A 25228-nucleotide genomic window follows, 5' to 3' on the forward strand; every position below is an offset into this window, starting at 1 on the left:
TTATTTTGGTTTATAAATATTACACACATGTATGCTATGCATCAGACATCATTGTTTTGTGTAGGGTTTATGTATAAAGCATACATTGTGTACATTAAAACAATGCTTACATTTTACATTTATTAAAAAAAATTTCATCTAGACATGTTTAATACAGTGTCTATAGTGTTCAAGCATCAAGCGTATTTCTGTAAGGGAGATCCCACATATGAAAAGCACATGTCTAAGGATTTGAGTAGCTCAAAAGGGCTTGTAAGAATAGCAATCCCTAAGGCCAATTAAGCTATTAAGATGTCCAAATAAAGACTGCTTTTTGGTATCAGTGCAGTACATACATAACATTCTGTATTGTGTACTGTCACAATAAATACATTTGAGAGCAGTGTTACAACATATTTGACACTTAAAAGATTCAATTTAAAGTTACCAATGTAATTGGCTAAGTCTTCAACAACGAATATGAGAATTTTATATTACTAACTGATTCATTGTAAGTAAAATCAGACACTCGAGAAAAAAAAATATCATAACTTCTAAGTCTTGCAAATACATGAGGACAATTCAAGTAATGTGATGTTGTGACGTATTTAAATATATGTTTACTTCTTTTAGTGGAGAAAATTTTCAATCACTGGTAGAGCAATGCCATTCACCTATTTATAAAATGTTGATATCAACATATAATAGCCAGCTGGAGCTGCCCCTGTCCCAATAAATCCACAACAGTAAAATCAGTCTGCATATGCAGTAAAGTATGCTTGATATACTCAGTGTGGAACCTAAAGGGTTAATCCTCTGCATTGTGTGCATGCTGACTTCTCTGATCCTCCCCTTATTCCAGTGTCCCCCTCTTATCACATGATAAGACATATCATGTGTAGACACTCTGCACATGCTCAGTTTGGTGTGTATTACTAGAGAGTTTTTTTTTTTCTTGGGAGAGTGCAGGTGATCAGCACAGGGCCAATCCGCACTGTCCAGACAGAGGTCAGGGGTTCTGCATCCTCCTGGAGCAGAAAGAAAACTCCTACAAGCTTTAACCAGTGCTCTGCTGACCACTGATAGAAGTCATAAGACTGCTCTAACTGCTGATGAGAAAAGCAGGTTTAGTAACACTTTAAGTTCGCTCTGGAACACCCATGTCAGGGCTGATACAGTACAGGATACTTTTAATACAACCTCAGCTTATTTATTTGGATAAAAACACATTTCACGTGGGAGAAACAAGTAAGCTGCTTTCTATTGAAAATACTACTTGCTTGGATGTATCTGGCTTCAATGCTTTCTGAGATACCTGTAGCAAGTTTGTAGCAAGTCAAACTGAATCAGAACTCCTGATGTGTATACGTGTTCTGAGTTCATAACCCTGAAAGTATTAAGGTGTATGTAAACCTAAAATGTCATATTCCTGATTTGTGTAAGTATCCTGTTCTCTTTTATTGCTTCCTTTGTGTGAAATCTCTGGTGTTACTGCCAATTCCTCTGCTTTCCTATTAACTACTTCCCACCCGTGCTATAGTCAAATGACTGCCAGGTATACTCTTCATCCCTCCGGGAGGGAGTCATATGATGTCCTTCACTTTGTCCGTGCCCGCAAGGCTGCACTGTGGCGAGATCTGTCACCGGTTGTGTACCTCAGACATGGTCGATGACAGATCTGTTTACCGGCCTTGTTGCCAGTACCATGTGACCTGCTGTGACCAATGACAGCAGGTCACATGACAGTTGTATACAATAGATGGCTTCCTTTCATGCCATCCATTGTATACAAATGTGTCTAGTTGTGAAGGGTCACAGTGATCACATGCACAGGCTGGGCCAATCACAGCCCATCTGTGTCATGTGATTATCCGTGGCCAACCACAGTTAATTACAACGAAAAAACCTGAATGAATCTATTTCATTCAGTTAAATGAAAAGAAATTCTTTGCTTTATGTCATGCTCTGGATTTTTAGAAGGAGAAGTCAGCAAAGGCAGCTCCCATATCTTTAACTAGAACCATTTCCTTAAAAAAAACCTGTTCCTTTCTGGCTCCATTATGTTTAAAGAAACCCTGTCAGTTACCTAACAAAAAATCTATCCAGAAGGTCATTGCAGTGAAGGAGCTATTATACCCACCTCTCTGGTGGACCATGTCACTTACTACCCCTCAGTCAGAGCCTTCAGCAATCAACACTTCCCAGGATCTCAGATGCCTCTGTCCCCTGCCACATGTTGTGGCTCCATCCCTTCATCCCTTACATCCCTGTTGTTTCTTGTAGCAATGTAGGAGCTAGAGGAAGGAATCACAGCACATAATGGAGTTCAGAGTAATCTGATAGTCCTGAAAGTGTTGAATGTAGCAGAGTCTGACTGAAGCTGCTGCGCTCGAATAGAGGAAAGTTAGAAGACATGAGCTTCCAGAGCGTTGAGTTAGGGCCGTAGATCATTTTCTTTCCTTGGGGGGTTTAGCCTTGAGTACCCAGAGAACAAAAATTAGCAGGCCTGCCACAATGTGACAAATTGTGGTGTATATACAGTATATACAGTGCCCCCAGCAGGCACATCTGTTAGTGAAACAAATAGTAAACATGCATGGACTGAGGCTTCAATGTGTGGTTCCTAAAGAGGTCAGTCTGTAAGGCTGTTTACTTAGGGGCTCTTCTTCATATTTCAGGCTGAGCTGCTGGTAATTGTCTGTCCCCATGCTTTTCTGCTGCTTCCAGATGGTTTGCCATGCACAGCTCCTCTCTCCCCTGGAACACATTCCCCATTCCCCACCTGGGTTTGTACACAGCACTCTCTGCTGCAGTTCTCTCTCTCCACCCAACTTCTCCTGTGCTGCAGGCTGTTTGCTCTCCAGTCCCTGCTAGCTCTCTCCACATGCTCTGCATGTCCCACCAATAACTTCTACTTTCCCAAAACGCCTCCCCCTGTACTTTCTCTTTGCCTTTGTGTGGGACTAAATCTGGCTGCCGATGCAGTGAATCAGTTATCCTCTCCACTGTCCTATGAGCAGGACCACCATTAGAAATCATGGGGCCCAGTACAGACTTCAGTTTTACTTCCCCTTGGTCACCCACCTTAAATCTAAAATACAGATGGAGGAGGCTACATGGCATGGCTGTGACAATTTTGCATCAAAGCCATGGAAAATTTGACATGGCACATTGAGTTGACTCCCATACTTGGCCATTCAAGTCAATAGGGCCATGCCACAACTGTGAGCCAAGCACTTTGCTTGTGGTTGCGGTGCATTAGCACCATTATACACTGCCACTTGGCATAAAAACTGGCATTTAGGGGGTGACAGGGTCACCTTTTGAACACCTGACAGAAGCTGCTTAGTGTGACGGGCGTGGCGTCAGACCCCAGACCTTCTCACCAAACTCGTGACCGAAGGACTAGCCAATCTAAAACCGCGATGTCATGTGCGTAACAATGCCATGCCCAGCTGTACCCTGCACACCTATTTTCCAGCTAATTGGACCACAATCGACGTACCGGCAGCCTGAATGCGATTGTTACTGGGTCAGGTTAATTACGCAATTAACCCTTCACACTGCCACCACCTCCTTTTCATACAGAGAAAGAGGAAACTTAGCAATACACTAGGATGATTGGTTAACCATCAGTATCCCGCTATCTCTACAGACTGGTTATACAGAGGGTTAAATACTCATAGTAGCGCTCTTCAGCGGCAAGGATTCGTAAGTTACATTCAGGAGCTATAGAAACAGTTCAATACTTTTAGAAAGTAAGATTTATTACCAAAAGGTCGAAAGGGTGCAGTAAAAATATTTACAGAAAGAAGATGTAACCAATATATGTATATATATATATATATATATACCGTATTTGCCGGCGTATAAGACGACTGGGCGTATAAGACGACCCCCCTACTTTTCCTGCTAAAATGTAGTGTTTGGGCTATACTCGCCGTATAAGACTACCCCTCTTCCAGTGCACACCAGTGGGAGGAATAGTGCCCCATCATCGGTATCAGTGGGGGGAATAGTGCCCCATCATCGGTATCAGTGGGGGGAATAGTGCCCCATCATTGGTATCAGTGGGGGGAATAGTGTCCCATCATTAGTATCAGTGGGGGGAATGGTGCCCCATCATTGGTGTCAGTAGGAGGAATAGTGTCCCAACATTGGTGTCAGTGGGAGGAATGGTGTCCCATCATTGGTGTCAGTGGGGGGTGGAATAGTGCCCCATCGTTGGTGTCAGTGGGGGGGGGAATAGTGCCCCATCGTTGGTGTCAGTGGGGGGGAGGAATAGTGCCCCATCGTTGGTGTCAGTGGGAGGAATAGTGCCCCATCATAGGTATCAGCGGGAGGAATAGTGCCCCATCATTGGTATCAGTGACACCAATGATGGGGCACTATTCCTCCCACTGACACTTGCTGACTCTGTTCTCGTATGGTGCTGCTGCAGCCAGCATATGTGGTTGCAGCAGCACCTCTACACTGACCACTTACCTGCTGGTCCTGCACTCGATTTTCGCGCGGCCGCTCGGCTCCACCCTCTCGCCGGTGATTGGCCGCCTGTGTGCCTTTCCTGAGCTACAGTTCTGGCGGCCAATCGCTGGTGAGGAGGCGGAGCCGAGCAGCCGCGCGAACTCCAGTGGCCGAACTGAAGGCGCAGCCGCGCTTCCTGGACCGGATCGTCGTGGGACCGGAACCAGGTAAGAAATAGCCCCTGCCCACCCCTGTACTTAGTGTCCCTTCCGTTAGGGGAAGGGGGGGGGGCGGCGGCGGCACCGCACCGCCCCCCTAAAAAGTGTCATGTCATGTTATACCGGCGTATAAGACGACCCCCGACTTTTGAGAAGATTTTTAAGGGGTAAAAAGTCGTCTTATACGCCGGCAAATACGGTATATATAAATATACAGAGCACAACAGCACAGCAAACAGATAACAGAAAGAAGTTTAGGTAAAAAAGTACTTGCCAAATAAATGCCTGGGGTTAAGCAGTTTCAAGTCTAATGAGCTAAAAAGGGATTTCTGGTCTCGCACTCAGTTTCGTTGGTACAGCGCGATTCTCCTTTGCTCTCGGTTTGCTAGATGGTAAAACGCCGAAAGTCCTCACTTCTCTGACTACACACAGCATAACAGCTTCCTTTCTCTACACAAAATCAACTGGGCGTCTCTTCCCACAACGGACAAGCCAAGCCTTATTTGGCAAAGAATTGTTAGGCAAGGGCTCAGCATCACACACTGATCACATTCTTGAGGGAGGGGGAATGAGGGGATACATGAAGACTTCTTAATACAGTGAGAGCCTGTGCCTGGCTCTTGTATGCACGACTGTGACACTTAGCTACACTTTGAAAGGTGAACTATTTTGGATAGTGTGAACCCAACCTGATGACAAAAGATTGAACACTGCTCCCAGTTGGATCATACCAATCTGCCACTCACATTCACTGGGTGCTGGCTCAATTCATGAGAAAATAGAAACTCTGCACTCCAGTATCCACCTTTAAACCTCTTCCCTACCACGCTATAGCCAAAAGACGGCTACAGCGTGGTTATCTAGTTCTGGGATGACGTCCGTTGACGTAATCCCAGAACACGCCCCCTGTGGCGAGCACCCGATGCCACCGGTGATCACTATGTCCTGATCACGTGATACGGTAAATGACCAATCACAGGACCTTTTACCATGTGATCAGCTGTGTCCAATGACACAGCAGATCACCGGGTAAATACAGATGCCGGTTATAGGCTGCACTTTCCTCAAAGTATTGCCGATAACCGGAAATTTTCAGACAACTGATTGGCACTGATGATCAGTGTCCAGCAGTGCCACCCACCTGTGCCCATCAGTGCCACCTACCTGTATCCATAAGTGCCAACCACCTGTGCCCTGCAGTGCCATCCACCTGTGCCCTGCAGTGCCACCCACCTGTATCCATCAGTGCCACCCACCTGTATCCATCAGTGCCACCCACCTGTGCCCAGAAGTGCCTAGCAGTGTCACCCACCTGTTCTCAGCAGTGCCACCCACCTGTGCCCATCAGTGTCCAGCAGTGCCACCCACCTGTGCCCAGCAGTGCCACCCATCAGTGCTGCCCAGCAGTGCCGCGCATCAGTGCTGCCCAGCAGTGCCACCTATCATTGCCCATCAATGCCACCTATCAGTGCAGCATCAGCAGTGCCAGCTCAGCAGTACCGCCTATCAGTGCTTCCTATCAGTGCCCATCAGTGCTGCCTATCCGTGCCACCTCATCAGTGCCCATCAGTGCTGCCTATCAGTGCCCATCAGTACTGCCTATCAGTGCAGCCTCATCAACGCACATCAGTGAAGGAGAAAAATTACCTGTTTGCAAAATTTTATAGTAGAAAACTAAGAAAAACTTTTTTTTCGAAATGTTTTGCTCTTTTTTCGTTTATAGCGCAAAAAATAAAACAACCACCAAAAAAAGCTCTATTTGTGTGAAAAAAATTTCATATGGGTACAGTGTTGCATGACCGCACAATTGTCATTCAAAGTGCGACAGCGCTGAAAGCTGAAAATTGGCCCGGGCAGGAAGGGGGAATAAGTGACCGAAAGGCAAGTGGTAAGTGTAAATATAGGAATATAGGCAAATTTATTCTTTTAATTTTACATGCAGCAAGGGAGGATTATCACACTGTCATATTTTTTTTTGCAGTACAACAAGACACATGCTGTACAGTGTGATCATCAGCATGATAATGATGATCACAGGTGCTGTGGCTGTATCATTCATGGCTGCAGGCAGTACTGCATAGTATATATACTGTCAAAAGTAGTACCAGTATAGCAAACACTGCAGCCTGTGTCTCTAGTACTATACTAGTCCGCTGGATGAATGGAAAAAAAAGTAATCTTAACCACTTTCCCTCTGCCCTATAGCAGAAGTACTGCTACAGGACAGCATGGCTGCGCAAAATCACGTATGTATATATGATTTCCATTTCTGGGTAGGGGGCATGCGCTCCGCCCTACTTGTGCCACCTTTGGGGTGGGCTAGGGATGGCCTGGCAAGCAATTCCTAGCCAGCACTCGGAGCTTGTCGTGTAAAGCTTACAGGGGAGAGACCTGTGTGTAAACAACACAGGTCTCTCTCCTGTCAGCATGGACATGCTGCTGTGTATATCTGTGCACAGCATGTCTCCCTAGTAAAACACACACAGCACACAGTTAACCCTTTGAGTGCCCCGGATGTTAACCCCTTCCTGCCCAGTATCATTAGTACAGTGTCAGTGCTTTTTGTTAGCACTGATCACTGCATTAGTGTCATTGGGATGTCAGTGGCAGTCATCAGAGGCAGTTAGTCAGTCCCCCCCCCCCCAGTGTCAGAATGCCCACTGCAGTCCCGCAGACCCACTGATCACTGCCATTACTAATATAAAAAATAAATGGCTAAATATTCCAGTATGTATACCGCCACTTGTAGATGCTATAACTGTCATGTAAACCAATTAATTTACACGTATTGGGATTTTTTTTAGCAAAGACATGTAGCAGAATACATTTTGGCATACATTTATAAAGAAATGTTTTTATTGCATATGTTTTATAGCAAAAAGTAAAAAAAATATATATTTTTTTTCAAAATTGTTGATCTTTTTTTTATTTATAGTGCAAAAAATAAAAACCGCAGAGGTGATCAAATACAACCAAAAGAAAGCTCTATTTGTGGGAAAAAAAGGACAAAGGGAGGGAAGAATAATGCACTCTGGGTAGCCATTGGCTCCTGCTGCCTTCTCAGCCAATGGGTAGCTGAAGCTCATCATAACTGCCTCCCTCCCAACATCATACAGGACCTCCCGAGTACCGACCTGCTAAACAGTGCGGGCAAGCCAAGAACAAATGTTTTTTTTTTTATCCGGTATCCAGAGTCCCGAGCCCTTCCTGTCAGCAATGTGGATGAGACTGGTGGTTTTCCGCGACAATGCGGCTCCCACAGTTGATAGGCTACACTAGCTTAGTTGCTGTGACATTGACTGATGCTTGGGGGGTTTGACCCCCCTGACTCCCCCCTTATCTACACCCCTGAGTTCAGTATATTAGCTCTTCTATTGAACAACTTTTTTTAAGGTGGCAGGACCACATAAAAAATTGCAGCTAAACTAAACCTTCTGTGCAACAGTGCAAAAGCATCTGATTACCAAGGTAGCAGAAAAGCATCATGACATAATGTGAATGTTGAAATATAGAGAAAAAAAGTACATCAAGAATAAACTGAAATGACATTAATAAAAGGGGACTATAAATTGAGAAGACAAAAATAGAAATGGGCATTCTTTCTTCATTTATAATTATTTCACACAAAAGCAAACTATTGGTCCCTATTCTCCTGTTCCAGACAGCCAAAGGTCCCCTTTTCTCTGAGCTAGCCTTGTTTCTGTGAGCAGATGTGTGTTCTTGGCTAGGTGAGCACTTAAGACTACATTCAAATATACAAATCTTTGGTGCATTTTGCAGCAAAGCACATCTTCTATAGGGATAAATGGTAATATATGTAAAACATGTTTACAATGCATCACAATGCAACTGTACCTCATGAAAAATGTGAATGGAGCTCTAAACTTCTTCTTACTTTATCTACACTACAGGTGTAAATTAACTTTTCAGCAGAGGTAAGCACCAACAACTGTGCCTATGTAAAACAGCTTATTTCTCTTTCTTTGTGCTGACTTTCTATGATTACTGCTGGCATTCAAGTTCTAATCTTGTTTGTATTCTAGATTTTGTTGACTCTCTGTGTTTTGTGTCCTCTTGCAACACATGGGATAATCTGAACAAGTTCTGAACATTTTTTCAAATATCACCTATCATTCCATATCTACTGTATACCTTGTTTTGGTACTAGGGACCTCAGTTCGAATCCCGAGTAGGGCACTATCTGCATGGAGTTTGCGTGTTCTCCATGTGTCTGTGGATGGATTCCTTCTGGGTGCTCTGGTTTTCTCCCACACTTCAAAGACATGCCAACTAATTGCCTCAACTGAATGCACCTAAGATGGCTGCCTCACCTCCTAGGCACTTTGAGTCCCTAGTGAGAAAAAGCACTATAAAAATAAAAATTAAAAAACATATTTTGGTATTGACCTGCTGCAGCCAAAGGGGGTCATTAACTGGGAGTCATACACAGATAAAACCAAACCTCCATCTGAGTGTTCCTGGTTTAAACTGAAAGTTTAAATGCTGTACCTCAAGTGACCAACCCTAAAGCTGATGACAGCCATGTCCAAGCTAACTCATAATACCACATTACTTTATTACTGCGTAACGTTTAAACACAGGGGCGGGATATCTCTTACCTCTTTTAACCCTGCAGTTTCATTTACATCTCCATGTCGAACATCCATGGCTACTCCTTCATGCTCCTGTGGAGTCCCTGGCTCTTCTTGAAGAACTAGGATGTTTGGCTGCTCTCTGTGTTCCTGTAGCAAACATCAGATAACACAGTCACTAATCGTAAGGTGTTTATGCAGTAACCTAACAAGAACTCTTAGTCAATGTAAAGAACAGGAAAAATAAGTACATTGTCTAAAGAACAATTTTCATAGTCACAACAGTGTGGGCAATTTCAGTATAGACCAAACATGTCCATAAAGTGTTACCTTTGGTCTGAGTAAAGGACTAATATGCAAATCTGCAATCAAGGCTTCTTTAAGCTAAACTCGTCATTAGAAAAACGTGGTGGCTGCCATTGGTAACCTCTCTGAAAATAGTAGTTGCCTGGCTGTCATGCTGAACTTCAATACGTTGAACGATTAACCTACAATATGTGCAGTATACAGATAAGCAGTTTTAAATGTTGTTTATTTCTTGATCTGCAAACTTGTTCCACATCAGTGATTCATAAATGATTCAGTGGGCTAGGATAATAGACAGATAACTAACATTTATAAAAGAAGATCAACAATGGCAACTATTTTTCCTCATGACAGGTTTACTTTGAGCATTTGTCAGGTTTTAGTTCAGTCTTAGGTTATGAGGTTTATATTTAAAGACAATACAAGAGAAACAATCAAAGCATTTACATTAGTCACATAGCAGTGATCAATATGGAAAATAGTATACAAAGGGATACAGAAACAAGGTAGTGCAGGCACATGCAGAAACAAGAACATAAAGCAGGTCAAAGTAGATGTACTTCAGCTGTTTAGTAGTAGCATGTTTTCTGTTCTCAATATCTATCACCAGCATAACTATCATTGGTGATTTGCCAACTTGTCTCATTAAAGGATCATCTAGTGCTGGCCATAGAATATGCAACAGAAGGGAAAGGCAATATGGGAAACTCTACAGAAAGTGTTAAGAGTAGGTAGGGTTAAAGAGTGTAAGAGGAAAGTTGGAGTGACAGTTTGGGGAAGGGCAGAGGAAAAGATGGACGGCTTGCAGGATGTCTTTTCTGGCAAAATTTAAAGCCAGTAGTTATAAATAACATGGTAACTTTTGGAATTTGTGGGATCGTTGTTCCTGTAGCTTTAGGGAAAATAGTTTAAATAGATTTCTAGAAGCTTTCAATAGCGGGTAAGTCCCACCAGATGTTGAGTCATATTTCCACTGGGGCCTTCACAATGCCAACAAACAATAGAAAAAAGATAAATGAAACAATGCAAAATGGCTGGACATCTATAACAACAGGTAAATATTTTAAAGTTCTTTTCTTGAGCTTTGCTGACTAAAGAACGTTTATGTGAGAGCACAAACGATTTATTTCAGTCCTCAAATTTGATTTGGTTATCCAGTTCCCTCTCCCAGGGGATTTTGTAAGCAGGGAGGTTGGAATGTGAGGGAGCTGATAGAATAGAATATATTTTGGAAACAGAGTGCTCTAGCAGGAGTTGCAGAGTAGTAAGTTCTGAAAACACATAAGGTGGGACGTTAACCCCTGTCTGTTGGATATAGAATGAAGAAAAGAAGAAAATAGTTGATTCAAGAACCAGAAGTTTGTTATCAGGAGTCCCAAAAGGGTCCCTGACAGATCAGGAATGCCTTGACTTGCTTTTAGTTTCATAGCAAGTCTGCAAAGAGATACTTTTTTCCATGCCCCAAATGAACACCTATGCATTGCATGGGGAAATATTTTGTGCCCCATATATTTGTAAAGACCCTTAGCAGCTTTCTTAAGAATGAAGTGGAGGCATAGATGGGGATTTTTTGAAAGGGGTACAGGAAGCAAGGGTGTGACGTTCATTTTAAGCATATTTATTCTATCTAGTCTAGAAAGCATTTTTCAGTCATAACCATTTAGATCTGAGATGGTTCTTTGAAGGAGGGGCATATCGTTGAGAGAATATAATTGAGAGAGATCTGAAAGTATATGTATCCCAAGATGCTTCAAGGACAAAGAGCAGAATTTGAAGGGGAAGTTAGACTAAAGTAACTGGGTGAATTGAGAAGGGAGCAAAATGGTTAGAAATTTAGATTTAGAATAGTTGACCTTGAAGTTACTAAGATTTCCAAATCATTGAAACTCTCTGACTATTGAAGGTATCTGTGTGTGTGGCTTGGTTACATATAATAAAAGAGAGATATTTGGATTCAGTCTCTGGGCTACTGACAAGCTTTCCAACATTAGAACACAGGGAAGGAGAGAGAGGTAGCAGCTATGACTCAAACCATTATTGATGGGAAACCTAGGTGACAAAGAACTATTCACATGGATTCAGAACGAGGGAGATGGGTACAGAGCTAAAATATTAGATACCAACTTGGCATCTAGGCCTAGTTGCATGCATTTGTCAGGTTTTCATTGCTGTCTGTTGATCCATATATAAGGAACTCTCTCACTTACTCTCCCAGTGACCTGAGTCACTAAGAAATAGGTGGAGGTGGTGATATAATAGAGATGATATATTGCCTATAAATAAAAAGACAATAACAATATATTTTGTTGGTAAAGTGAAGAAGGCCGAGAGTTTTGGTCACCTTTATTGTTGTCTGTGTCCTTGATGGGGAAATCTTCCCAGGAAATTAGGTGATATTTCCACAGTGCAGACATTTCCACAGCAATAAAACTCTACAATTCAAAACCTTAACTCCAACTCTGCTTTATTCTATCCAAACCATCCACTGTAATGCTTTTTTGGAATGTTCTTTTCCTGGTGACTTCTAATAGTCTAGAATTCAGTTTTAAAATGTTATATTGTTTTGGAGGATACATAAACTGAAGGTCCATCTTTGGATTTGTATTGCCTCAATCTATCGCCAACTTGACCTTACTAATCACTTTTTTTTACCAGTTCTTTCCTTCTAGTACAAAAATGAATCAAAGTTGTTACTAGATTTTTCACACCCATGCCTAGCACACTAAAATGATGCATAAAAATGACTTTGATTATTCTAAATCTCCTTTTTCTTCACATTGAAATGCTGTTCATTGTGCTCAGTTTTAAATGAGATAAAGACATGCCAGTAGCTAATACATTATAACTTGCATTTACTATATATTTATGCTGTTATAAGAATGCTAACATTCATTTGGCTTGCCTCACAAAGTTTCAGTAAAAAATATAATTCTTTATGCTGCCTCACATTTATGTGGAGTATAAAATAAAAGTATAAGTGGAACTAGTCAAACTTGTGCATTGTAAAACTGAATAACTTTGTAATTTGTTTGCCTGCCTATTTTTTATTTTTCAGCGCAGGAAGACTAATAAAGGAAAATCCTAATCACGAATCCCTAAACAGTTTCTATTTGTCTCATTACAGGAGAAATCAATTATATTTGGCATATGGACAAACTGACATACAAATGTTACAGCATGGAAAGATGTCACATAGACCTAGGCTTAGGGTGCAAAACTTCTTGGACAGACTGTATGTTTGTTTCATTATCTTGTTATTTATGAATGAATATTAAATGTATTTTATACAGATAAATTAACTGTGCAAACACAAATATCTATAGCCCAGGGGAAGCTCAGTAAAGGTTTCCTGTCGATCATATAATTGTCCAGTTCTAAGCACACAGCAAGAACAAGTGAATGGTGAAAGTAGAAGAGAGATGTATTTTATTCATCCCAGTCATTGATGCAAGGTCAAGCAAAGGAACAAATGTTAAAGAATATGCAAATGTAAATAAATTTTTATCTAGTGTAAGAAGTAACTCTACAAGTACAAGTTTCAATCACATTTAAACTCTTCACTTCACTGAGTATTATTTTGTACTGTCATGGCATAAATCTCAGTCTCAAGGTAATAGCTGAGTCTCTGTGCCAGTAGTTCTTGATGATGAATATGAATGCTAGTTCCTCCACAGATCCCTTCAAGGGTGCTGATCCCACCAATAGTATACCAATCGCCTAAGTACTAAGTACCCCCGTTATATTGTAAATTGCTGAGCAAACTGTTGGCGCTATACAAATCCTGTATAATAATAATAATAAAGTACTTGTCATGGGTAAAACTACTTTTTACTCACCCAAATGTGAAGGTTAAAACAAACACAAATATAATGACAGCTTCTGTTTACTAGATGTAACACAAATATAACATTGTAGATATCCACAGAGTCTTACAAAAACGCAGGTCGATATCATATATGTTCACTCTTCAAGCCCTCAGCTCCTTGCTGTATGCATCATTATCAGGCTTTTGGAGATTTACTACAGTCACTCATGGGTAGCAACCTGAGCCAAATGCATCACTTTATTAGCCATTTAAAGCTGAACTAAAGCAGACCACTGGGCCTTTGAAAATGGCCCTACACAGAACACATGCAAGCTTTCACAGCATTTGCTCCGTTCGTTTCAGGAAACAAGAAAACAAGAGCAGAACAACTGTTGCCCCTTAAACCTGTTAAGCTAATTTTGAGACAGGGGACACACTTACAAAACTAGAATTGTAGTTCCCAAGCCTGTATGTTTTGAGGTGTGCATATACACAGGGGAAAATATTAGTGTCTCTGCAATGTGGTTTAGCCCTCTCATGGGACAAGTAAAAATGGTTAGTCTGACTTAAGGAGGGGTTTAGGAAACACTGTACTAAAGAATCCCAATCTACCTGTCCAAAAGCATGTTTGGAAAATGAAGAAGCACATTACAAACTTAATTAAACTGTACAAGGGGCATTTATAAATGTATTGAGTCTCAAAATCTCACAGTTTTATACTTACTCTTTATGTGTCTTTTTTGCACTACTGCAACATTGTTTTGAGAAAGGGACTAACTTTCCTCATTGCTTGTTGTAGTGGAATAGTTAATGGAAACCAACATACAGTTGCAAGAAAAAGTATGTGAACCCCTTGGGATTACATGGAGTTTTGCATGAATTGGGCATAAAATGTGCTCTGAACATCATCTAAGTCACAACAATAGAAGAACACAGTCTGCTGAACATAATACTACACAAACACTAGATGTTGCCATGGTTTAATTGCACATAAAATGTAAACATTCACAGTGCAGGGAGGAAAAAGTATGTGAGGCCCTAGCTTAATGACTTCTCCCAGAGCTAATTGGAGCCAGGAGTGAGCCAACCTTGACTCCAATCAGTGTGATGATATTGGATGTGTTGCTGACAGCTGTCCTGCCCTTAAAAAACACACACCTGTTTTGGGTTTACTGGTTTCAAGAAGCACTTTCTGATGTGAACCATGCCTCGCAGAAAAGAGCTCTCAGAAGACCTACGATCAAGAATTGTTGACTTGCATAAAGCTGGAAAGGGTTACAAAAGTATCTCCAAAAGCCTTGATGTTCATGTGTCCACGGTAAGACAGACTGTCTACAAATGGAGAAAGTTTAGCACTGTTGCTACTCTCCCTAGGCATGGTCGTCCTGTAAAAATGACTGCAAGAGCACAGCGCAGAATGCTGCATGAGGTAAAGAAGAATCCCAGAGTGTCAGCTAAAGACCTACAGAAATCTCTGGCACATGCTAACATTTTTGTTGACACATCTACAATAAGGAAAACATTAAACAAGAATGGAGTACATGGGATGACACCACGGAGGAAGCCATTGCTGTCCAAAAAGAATATTGCAGCACGTTTGAAATTTGCAAAAGAGCACCTGGATGTTCCACAGCACTACTGGCAAAATATACTGTGGACAGATGAAACCAAGATTGAGTTGTTTGGGAAGAACACACAACACTATGTGCGGAGAAAAAAAGGCACAGCACACCAACATCAAAACCTCATCCCCACTGTAAAACATGGCGGAGGGAGTATCATAGTTTGGGGCTGCTTTGCTGCCTCAGGGCCTGGACGGATTGTTGTCATTGATGGGAAAATGAATTCCAGAGTTTATCAAGACAGTTTGCAGGAAAACGTACGACCATCTGTCCGCCAACTGAAGCTCTGCAGAGGATGGGTGATGCAACAGGACAATGACCCAAAGCATACAAGTAATTCAACAAAACAATGGCTGCAACAGCACAGAATACGCCTTCTGGAGTGGCCCAGTCAGAGTCCTGACCTCAACCCGATTGAAATGCTGTGGCATGACCTTAAGAGAGCGATTCACACCAGACATCCCAAGAATATTGCTACACTGAAACAGTTTTGTGAAGAGGAGTGGTCCAAAATTACTCCAGATCGTTGTGCAGGTCTGATCTGCAACTACAGGAAACGTTTGGTTGAGGTTATTGCTGCCAAAGGAGGGTCAACCAGTTATTAAGTCCAAAGGTTCACATACTTTTTCCTCCCTGCACTGTGAATGTTTACAAGTCATGTGCAATTAAACCATGGCAACATCTAATGTTTGTGTAGTATTATGTTCAGCAGACTGTGTTCTTCTATTGTTGTGACTTAGATGATGTTCAGAGCACATTTTATGCCCAATTCATACAAAACTCCACGTAATCCCAAGGGGTTCACATACTTTTTCTTGCAACTGTATTGTATATAATGGACCATACTGCATCTATGGTTTGTATCAAATGAAGTAATTTGTAGTAAGTTGACACTGTTTACAGCAGGGTTGTTTTTCAGCTTGTTGCCCTGGACATTTTGAACTTTCCCCTTGGCTGTCTTACAAAACAAAACTGATTACTGCCCACATAATTTAGGTACAGTTGGTACCCATCACCTATAGCAACTTTCACATCAGGCATTTTAGCTTATTTATTAAGGAATGGTAATGTATTTATGTGTAAGCTACAGCAACCGTATCAATCAATCAATCAATTAATTAATCAGAAGTCATATTAAAACCAATCTGACTCATAAACTGAAGTTTAACAGATTGCTAAGACCTATTGCAATATTGATTGCATCTAATTGTCTTCAATAGGCACAGTTATGCATGTACTGCCTAAACTAGTAGAGTATATTATTCTCACTAGAACTAGGGTGTGCAGAAATAAGAACACATTTTAAAATGCTTGTTTTGTAGTGAATAAAATCTAAGGTTTTTGTAAATTTTATTCAATAAAGGAAGTTCTGCACATTTGAATGAAAGGCAGATAAGCTGTAAAATTGTTAGGCAGTTTATGGTACAAAAAACCCCCGAAAAGATTGTACAGTTGATTCACATAAACCTGCAAAAGGGAAGGTCTCTATGATATAATCTTTAATGTAAACCAGTCTCCAAATTCAAAAAAGTCTTATTCACACAATCAATGAAGGAAGTTCTGCACATTTGAATGGAAGGCAGATAAGCTGTAAAATTGCTAAGCAGTCTATTGTACAACCCCCCCCCCCAAAGATTATAAGGTTGATTTACATAAACCGGTTGTGCAAAAGGGAAGGTCGCTATGATATAATCTTTACTGTAAACCAGTCTCCAAATTCAAAAAAGTCTTAATCACACAATCTACTTACTTCCTATTAAAGAGGTTAACAGAAGGACTTCACCTAAAAGCTTTGTGTAGGTAAAACTGAGATCAGAATTCAGTGAAAATAGCTAAAAATGCACAGCTTCAATCTATATAATAGGGCTATTTCATCTGCCAAATTATTTATATTTCCGCCAATCCAGTCCTGAGATTTACACAAGTCAAACAGCATTGCCAGCCTGGTGACCAGACTTTCCTTTGCTGGAGTTATGTAACACAATTTGGCCACCCACTGAGGGAGCAGTAGCAGTCTATAGAGCTCAGCAGACTGCTCTCTCCTCCTATCAGCATATGCCTGTCTGTGTATTTGCATGCAGCACTACTGGTTGTTTCCTAATTCTGCCCTTCCCTCTCCCAGTGTGTTATATAGAGGATTACAAGAATCTGAAATCAAGTCAAATTCAGGCATTTGTACTGGGTGCATTTAAAATAAATAAAACATTACTGTATTGCACTGTTTTTTTTAATACCTGCATGAAGTTAAAGTTCCAGTCCCCATAACAAATTTATTTTAAAAGCTGACCCAGCACTGTTTATTCTTTAACATTAATAAATAGATAAAGTTATTTGGTATAGCCTTGAGGTGATTGTAGCCGTATTAGTGCACTTGCGACAGAAACAATTGAGTACTGTCCGTGATACTTTTTTTATTTGCACTAACATACAAAAAGTGTCAGACACTCAAAAGGGATCTTCAATATTTCCGGATCATACAGCTGCACTTCCAGTAATGTTGTGTACCTTATCCAGTGCAGAAAATGTAGCAAAGGATCTTATGTTGGTGAAACAGGACAGAAGTTGCAAACAAGGATGAATCTGCACAGACATACCATCAAGGAACATAAAGAAGGTGACCTTTGCACACCTGTGGGAAACCATTTCACACAACCAGGCCACAATATGGAAGACCTCAATGTCTTGGTTCTGAAAGGAAAATTCAAATCTATACAGGAAAGAAAAACATTTGAACTAAGAATGATAATTCTATTTGACACAAAAGATAACGGCCTTAACTTGGACATGGAATTCCTCAACCATTATCCGACAGCTTTATGACTATCTATTAGCTGAAGCTTGACCCCCTCTGTGTGAGTGTAGTATTCCCCCCCCCCCTCCCCCCCTCGCTCTTGATGTATCTTATCTGTAGCCTTTTTTTTTTTTTTCTTCTCAATCCCTTCTAACATTCTGCTTAAACTTTGTGATTTGTAATAGTACTGCTTGGACTTTGAAGAAGGGGACATACCTCGAAAGCTTGTCCTCAAAATTGTATGTTAGTGCAAATAAAAAAAGTATCACGGACAGTACTCAATTGTTTCTTTGGTATAGCCTTCTAATTTGTTTTAAATAAGTAAAAGTTTACCTTGATCTTGGAAGCAGGCATGCGCCACGATGGATGTGGGCATCTGAAGCCTGCAAGTCTATATTTCCTGGAGTTGCTGCTGCTGGCTATCCCAGCATGCACCACTGGATCTCGCGCCTGCGCAGTAATGACACTGCTCGGCGCAATTTCAGGTTTTGAATTAAAAGCGATAGTCAGCAACTAGGAATCCAAAGGACTCCTGGGATAAATGACCAGACATCCCAGGAGACTTTGCGAATTGCCTTCATACGTCATTGCCTAGGCAGCCGGGACCAGAACCGCAGTCTTTGCATATAATTTAAAGGTATTTACAATATTAAAAAAATATATGATTATCATGCTGGACACCACAGGAACAGTGTTAACAGAGGGACATTAAAAAAAGGGTGGAACTCCGCTTTAAGCTTTAAACCATCAGAGTACTAATGTTTTGCATGCATGGGCAAACATGCAGCACATTTATAAAGGAAACAAGGTTGTCTGTCTTTGAAACCAAATCTCAAATAACTAAGTTCTTATGCTACGTATAATAAAAAATATACAATCTGATATGACTAGAAATCTAAACTTTACAGTAGACTAAGCAGTCTCTGTGAAATGCATCTCCTGGAATCATCCAGACATTGTTTCACGAAGAAAGTTATTCTATCTTGCAGATGTTTTTCTGTTCATAGTTCTGTGCGATAAATAAAATTGTTGTGCTGTTATCAATAATTTGTTTTCTCTCTCTGCACCAAAATATTTCAACTCTATCTTCTTTTCCATGAGAAACATTGTTTCCACCAAGGATTCACAGCAAAATAGTAAACCTTGCCAAACATATACCAAAATGTATCTGAATATTTAAATTTACTTTTTCAATACAGTTTTATTGAGACTCTTAATCCAATCTTTGGCTTTGTCTGAGCTGAGTTTAATAGGTAGGGCTAGGAGGATAGAACCACATCGCACAATGGAGGACACAGGCATCTGCCACTCCCAGAAGTGTTGAATGCAAAGTTAATGATATAAGATAAAGTGCTGGAACAGAAGGGAGGCAGAACACATGAACCGCAGGAGAGATGCGTAAACTACCTCTTCTCTCACTGGATATATTGTAAGCTAAAAAAGGGTCAATATAACTAAGTAAGTCCAGGCAAACAGCTCAATATACAATTGAAGATAACATATTAAAACCAATGTGCTCCCTGTGCAGCTGATGTTAAGGATGAGCAAATGTACCTTGGTCAGTTCATAGGGGGTTCTGAACTTAAAATGTATCTCTACTGAAGTCCATGGGAGATGCAATTCTTGAAAATATGTTATGGCGATTTTCAATGCTAACAGCCAAGATATTGTCAAAACATATCATGGGTGGCTGGGCACATCCATGGGAGGCATGTATGAATACATAAAAGAAAAAATTAAGAAATAATGAACAGCAGGAGAGGGTAGTCCTTTTAATGCAACACTGGGTCACATGGAACAAAAAAAATAATTGAAATTACATATTTAGCTAGATAGAGTTGGCACGTTAATGGCCCCCCATCTGTCATTTGCATATAAATGGACATTGGCTGAGAGAATAAACTGATTGCTTACTACATTCATTGAGACTGTAATAAGCAGTGTGCAAAAAAAAACGCACATCCCCCACCTGAACAGTACACTGTCACTATGGTGACACTGTACTACTCTGCTAAGAGTCCACAGCTGTCGGTGAGTAAGTGGGATCACTGGTGGGGAGCACAGCACTGAAAGTCTTCACTTTATTTTAAAAAATAGTGCACAGCACTGTGCACAGCACTGTTAAGACTGCCCCATTGTTTATTTGCATGACATAATGATGAAGCACATGGATATGGACTAATTATAAGTGTGTTTATGTTTATATTTATATTTGATATTATTCACTTTGACTAGGCAATGGTTTTACAGTTACCTTTAGTCTTTGAGGGTTGAGAACCCTGTCAGAGCTGCAGCCGGTCATATTTATTATTGCTCATTCACAACAGTAAATACGCTTCAGGTAATATAGTTTTTTTTACACTATATTGCCAAAAGTATTGGGACACCTACCTTTACACACACATGAACTTTAATGGCATCCCAGTCTTAGTCTGTAAGGTTCAATATTTAGTTGGCCCACCCTTTGCAGCTATAACAGCTTCAACTGTTCTGGGAAGGCTGTCCACAAGGTTTAGGAGTGTGTCTATGGGAATGTTTGACCATTCTTCCAGAAGCACATTGTGAGGTTAGGCACTGACGAGAAGGCCCAGCTTGTATTCCTCCCAAAGGTGTTCTACTGGGTTGAGGTCAGGACTCTGTGCAGGCCAGTCAAGTTCTTCCATCCCAAACTCACTCATCCATGTCTTTATGGACCTTACTTTGTGCACAGGCGCACAGTCATGTTGGAACAGCTCCCAAACTGTTCCTACGAGGTTGGGAGCTTTAAATAGTTCAAAATGTCTTGGTATGCTGACGCCTTAAGAGTTCCCTTCACTGGAACTAAGGGACCAAGCCCAACCCCTGAAAAACAACCCCACACCATAATCCCCCCTCCACAAAGCATTACACTTGGCACAATGCAGTCGGGAAAGTACAGTTCTCCTAGCAAACCTAGTGTCAGGGCTCTGTCCACAGCAGAGATACTCAGAGACCTGGCATTCCTGCCAGTACCTTGCATGGCAACAGAAATGCACGCTGGCAAAAATTATGCGCGTTGGTGCACGGACGCGAGCACTGGCGCATAGTTACGCTTGCATTAGCTCAGTTTGGCGGCAGATGGCCTTTATAAGGAAGCCCATCATTCCCTCAAATTGCTGGTTGATCTCTGGATCCCCAGTACCTTTGTCCGTGTTTCCTTGCTCCTGTGATCTGCTGTTACCGATTTGGCTTGTTCCTGGACCTGTCTTCTCTGCCTGACTCCTGATCTGACCCTGGCTTGGCTACTAGATATTCTCACCTGCTCTCCTGATCTGACCCCGGCTTGGCTAACCTCTGACAAGCACTCCTACAGGCGACCCATGCTACTTTGGGCCTGACTCCTTCTGTCCCATATCAAGGGGAGTCTGGAACTTAGTGGCAAGGGAAGCCCTCTCTCCATTGGCCTCTAACACCAGGTACATGATACCCAGACACGTCCATCAGATTTCCAAACAGAGAAGCATGATTCATCACTCCAGGGAACACGTCTCCACTGCTCTAGAGTCCAGTGGTGGGATGCTTTACACTACTGCATCCGACGCTTTGCATTGCACCTGGTGATGTAAGGCTTGGATGCAGCTGCTCGGCTTTGGAAACCCATTCCATGAAGCTCTCTATGCATTGTTGTTGTGCTAATCTGAAGGCCACATGTAGTTTGGAGGTCTTTAGCTATTAACTCTGCAGTTGGCAACTTCTGCTCACTGTGCGCTTCAGCATGCGGTGACCCCACTCTGTCATTTTACTAGACCTACCACTTCATGGCTGAGTTGCTGTTTTTCCCAGTTTTTTCCACTTTGGTATAGTACCACTAACAGTTGAGCGTGGAATGTTTAGTAGCAAGGAAATTTCATGGATGGACTTGAATTCACTGAGCTCCTGAGAGCAACCCATTCTTTCACAAATGTTTGTAGAAGCAGTCTGCACGCCTAGGTGCTTGCTTTTATACACCTGTAGCCATGGAGGTTATTGATACACCTAAATCCAATGAATTTGAGGTGTGTCCCAATATTTTTGGCAATATAGTGTAGTTTTTGCACAAGATTTGAGTTTATTTAGAGTTCCTAGAACGGGGTATAAAACACCAATTCAACACTTCAGAAACACAACGCCACATTCCCTGATCCCCCTCCAATCTCAGTAAACACAATTACTCCCAAAATATTCAAAATATAGACTTCAGGTAAATATTTGGTAGCATCAGGACAGTACACAAGAACTTGACTAGGCAGCAAATAAAAAGTTATTTTTTTAATATATCTGCTGCCAACAACACCATTGTCATCTTCAGCCTTTTCCTGCATTATACGTTTGAAGTATTATACGTATGAGTATTATACGTATGAAGAAACATGTGACTCTGCACCACAAAACTCAGTGAGAGCAGAGACTGTATGAGACAACTTGCCAGCAAAGTGCACTCCTCCTTCTAATCTTCCTTCTTGTTCCTCACTTTCTGAATCTCCCCCCTCCCCAACATTCTTCTTCCACATCTGCTACAACATCTTCGACCTCTGATGACATGGAAGGGAGTCTCACAAGGGGTGTCAGAGGCTTAGGATACATTACCTCAAGCAGGGAAGAGAGTCATGACTCATGAGACAACTCTGAGGAAGGTCAAGTTAAGGCTTGAACCTCATTGCAGAATTCTCCGGTAATGACAATGCAATCACTTTTACTCCCTCTTCCTCACTGGCCTCATCTTCCAACTCCTCGAAACCAGAAGTCCTTCCAAGCACCCTAGCACATGTGCAATGTCCCAGGCTAAAAGCTACCATGCGGCCGCAATTACCAGCTGCTGCTGTCTCTACTGGCCTATTCTAGTTCTCCGTCACTGAAATTGTGCCACATGGTGTTTCAGGGGAAATCATACAGCCATAGGCTGCCTGCCATTAAATAATGCCCAACAATGAAAGAGCAGACAGCAGCAAACAGAGGTGGGAAATCCCATGGTCAGGGAAAAGGGCAGATCTCTTTCTGAAATCTTGCACTCATGAGAGAGGTAGAGTAGATTGTAAGGTTCTAAGAGAGCTGTTTTTTCCCTTCACCAGTGGTAAATTGTGCAGGAAGTAGTGCAATGGCTACAACATGGCCCCATCTTAATTCTCTCAGACGCAGAGCAGTCGCTTGCAAGTGCTACTAATGCATCCTCTTCCATCTCCTTCTCAAGGATGCATAGCAGTCACTTTAATTTAATAGTGCGGCTAATGCACCCATTTCTTCCTCATCTTCCTCAAGGGAAGATAGCAGCCACATTTTAAATGTTGCTAATCTGCCCTTTTCCTCCACCCTCCTCAATGGTGCAGTGCAGCCACTTCCCTTTCTACTGCTGCACATGCACCTTTTTCCTCCTTAAGGGTGCAGAGCAGCCACATTTTATAGTTCTGCTCACACACGCTTTTCCTTCTCCTCAAGAGCACATAGCAGACACCTGTCTCCTCTAATACTGCCATACCTCTTCTGAGGTTTCTTCTTGTTTTTCTCCCTCCTCAGGGGTGCAAGACAGCCACTTTTTTAGCGCTTCTCATGTGCCCTTTTCCATCTCCTCCTCAGGGGTGCAGAGCAGCCATTAATTTTTCTAGTGTTATTAATACACCATTTTTCTTCTTCTCCTCTTTAGATAACCCCAATATTGCCCACCAGCTGGCTATAAGAAGTCAGCAGAGTCTTTTCACTACTAGCCCTAGGTCCAGTATACAGACCTCAGCAGTCCTGCTGCTAAAGCAGAAGAAAAAGGTTTCCCCAAATCTCCCCAATGCCCAGCATCCTTACGCCAGCTTTGCCTAATTCCCTGCTTATGTGAGTTTGTAGCCTGTGCTACGCCTTAGTGTCAGGTACTCAGTCAGTGCCAGTTCCAGTGCCAGTGCCAGCTGCCATGATTTTGTATACAAAATTATACCTGCCCTCCACCAGCATGTGGAATGCCATGAGGCTGCAGCAGTCAGAGGAAGAATACAAGGTGGGGTGGGGTGCTGGTATTTAGGAGGAAGAGGAGGACTGGGATTCTGGGGGTGAGGAAGAGTAGTGTTGGCAGTAAGGAGAATAATTGTTGTGGTTCTGGGAGGAGAAGAAGTGTTGTGGGTCAGACATGGAGGAGAAAGAGAAAATTTGAGGAGGCTTGAATGGGGGGATGTTTCACCCCTTCCTGATTCAGATCAGCAGATCTATTGCCACCATCCCAGTGGGGGCCCAACATTTGAAGATATGATCTCTTTGCCACATTTGCTGATGATAGCAGAATCCCCAGATGGGAGGCATAGCTGCAGGAGGAAAACCTAGGTCCTTCACAACACAGTGGGGGGGATCAAGCAGCAGCAAATGGAGGGAGTAAATCCTATGGTCAGGGGGAAGAGCAGGCAGATGCAGAAAAATGTAGTGCATAATCCTAAACCCATAGGCTGTCCATCCTTCCTCTTTATTACCAAATATTGTTTCTGAATGTGGCTGTGTTTCTTATAGTCAGTAACTAGAAGATCACACCCTCTCAATACTTGGTAACAGAAATCTAAGCTTTAAATGTTTCTTTTCACTAGCTGTCAGCCTTTGTTTTGGGAGGTTGCTGGTATTTGTGGTGGATCACTGTTTTTGTTTTTTGGAAGGACAGAACATATGTAGTAGAGATGAGCGAATTTCTCAAAAATTCGATTCGGCTGATTCGGCGAATTCCAGTGTGAAATTCGATTCGATGCGAATTTCTTCGCTACGAAGATGACTTATAAAAAGGGTTTCTAGGCTTCAGAGAGCCTTTAAATTAGTGCAGAACACTGTACCTTTAATTTAAATGCCCTTGGAGATGAGGAAAGAGAAGGAGAAGGAGAAGGAGAAGGAGAAGGATGAGAAGAAGGAGAAGGATGAGAAGAAGGAGAAGGAGAAGGATGAGAAGAAGGAGAAGGAGAAGGATGAGAAGAAGGAGAAGGAGAAGGATGAGAAGGAGAAGGATGAGAAGAAGGAGAAGGATGAGAAGAAGGAGAAGGATGAGGAGAAGAAGGATGAGAAGAAGGAGAAGGATGAGAAGAAGGAGAAGGATGAGAAGAAAGAGAAGGATGAGAAGGAGAAGGATGAGAAGAAGGAGAAGGAGAAGGATGAGAAGAAGGAGAAGGAGAAGGATGAGAAGAAGGAGAAGGAGAAGGATGAGGAGAACAAGGATGAGAAGAAGGAGAAGGATGAGAAGAAGGAGAAGGAGAAGGATGAGAAGAAGGAGAAGGAGAAGGATGAGAAGAAGGAGAAGGAGAAGGATGAGAAGAAGGAGAAGGATGAGAAGAAGGATGAGAAGAAGGAGAAGGATGAGAAGAAGGAGAAGGAGAAGGATGAGAAGAAGGAGAAGGATGAGAAGAAGGAGAAGGATGAGAAGAAGGATGAGAAGAAGGAGAAGGATGAGAAGAAGGAGAAGGATGAGAAGGAGAAGGATGAGAAGAAGGAGAAGGAGAAGGAGAAGC

General features: G+C 41.9%; 1 protein-coding gene across 5 annotated transcripts in view; it reads right to left on the bottom strand.

The window, feature by feature from the left end:
* Positions 1–25228, bottom strand: part of SLC24A2 (solute carrier family 24 member 2) — a 256795-nt gene that overhangs the window by 116252 nt on the left and 115315 nt on the right. For all 5 annotated transcript variants that reach the window (XM_089693969.1, XM_089693970.1, XM_089693966.1 and 2 more), the window contains one exon: positions 9281–9403. In XM_089693969.1, the coding sequence (XP_089550095.1) occupies positions 9281–9403 (123 nt within the window). The remainder of the gene's footprint in view (positions 1–9280; positions 9404–25228) is intronic.

The sequence above is a fragment of the Staurois parvus genome, unplaced genomic scaffold, assembly GCF_062004578.1.
Source record: "Staurois parvus isolate SC_StPar_1 unplaced genomic scaffold, SC_StPar_1.0 ptg000644l, whole genome shotgun sequence".
Lineage (NCBI taxonomy): Eukaryota > Metazoa > Chordata > Amphibia > Anura > Ranidae > Staurois > Staurois parvus.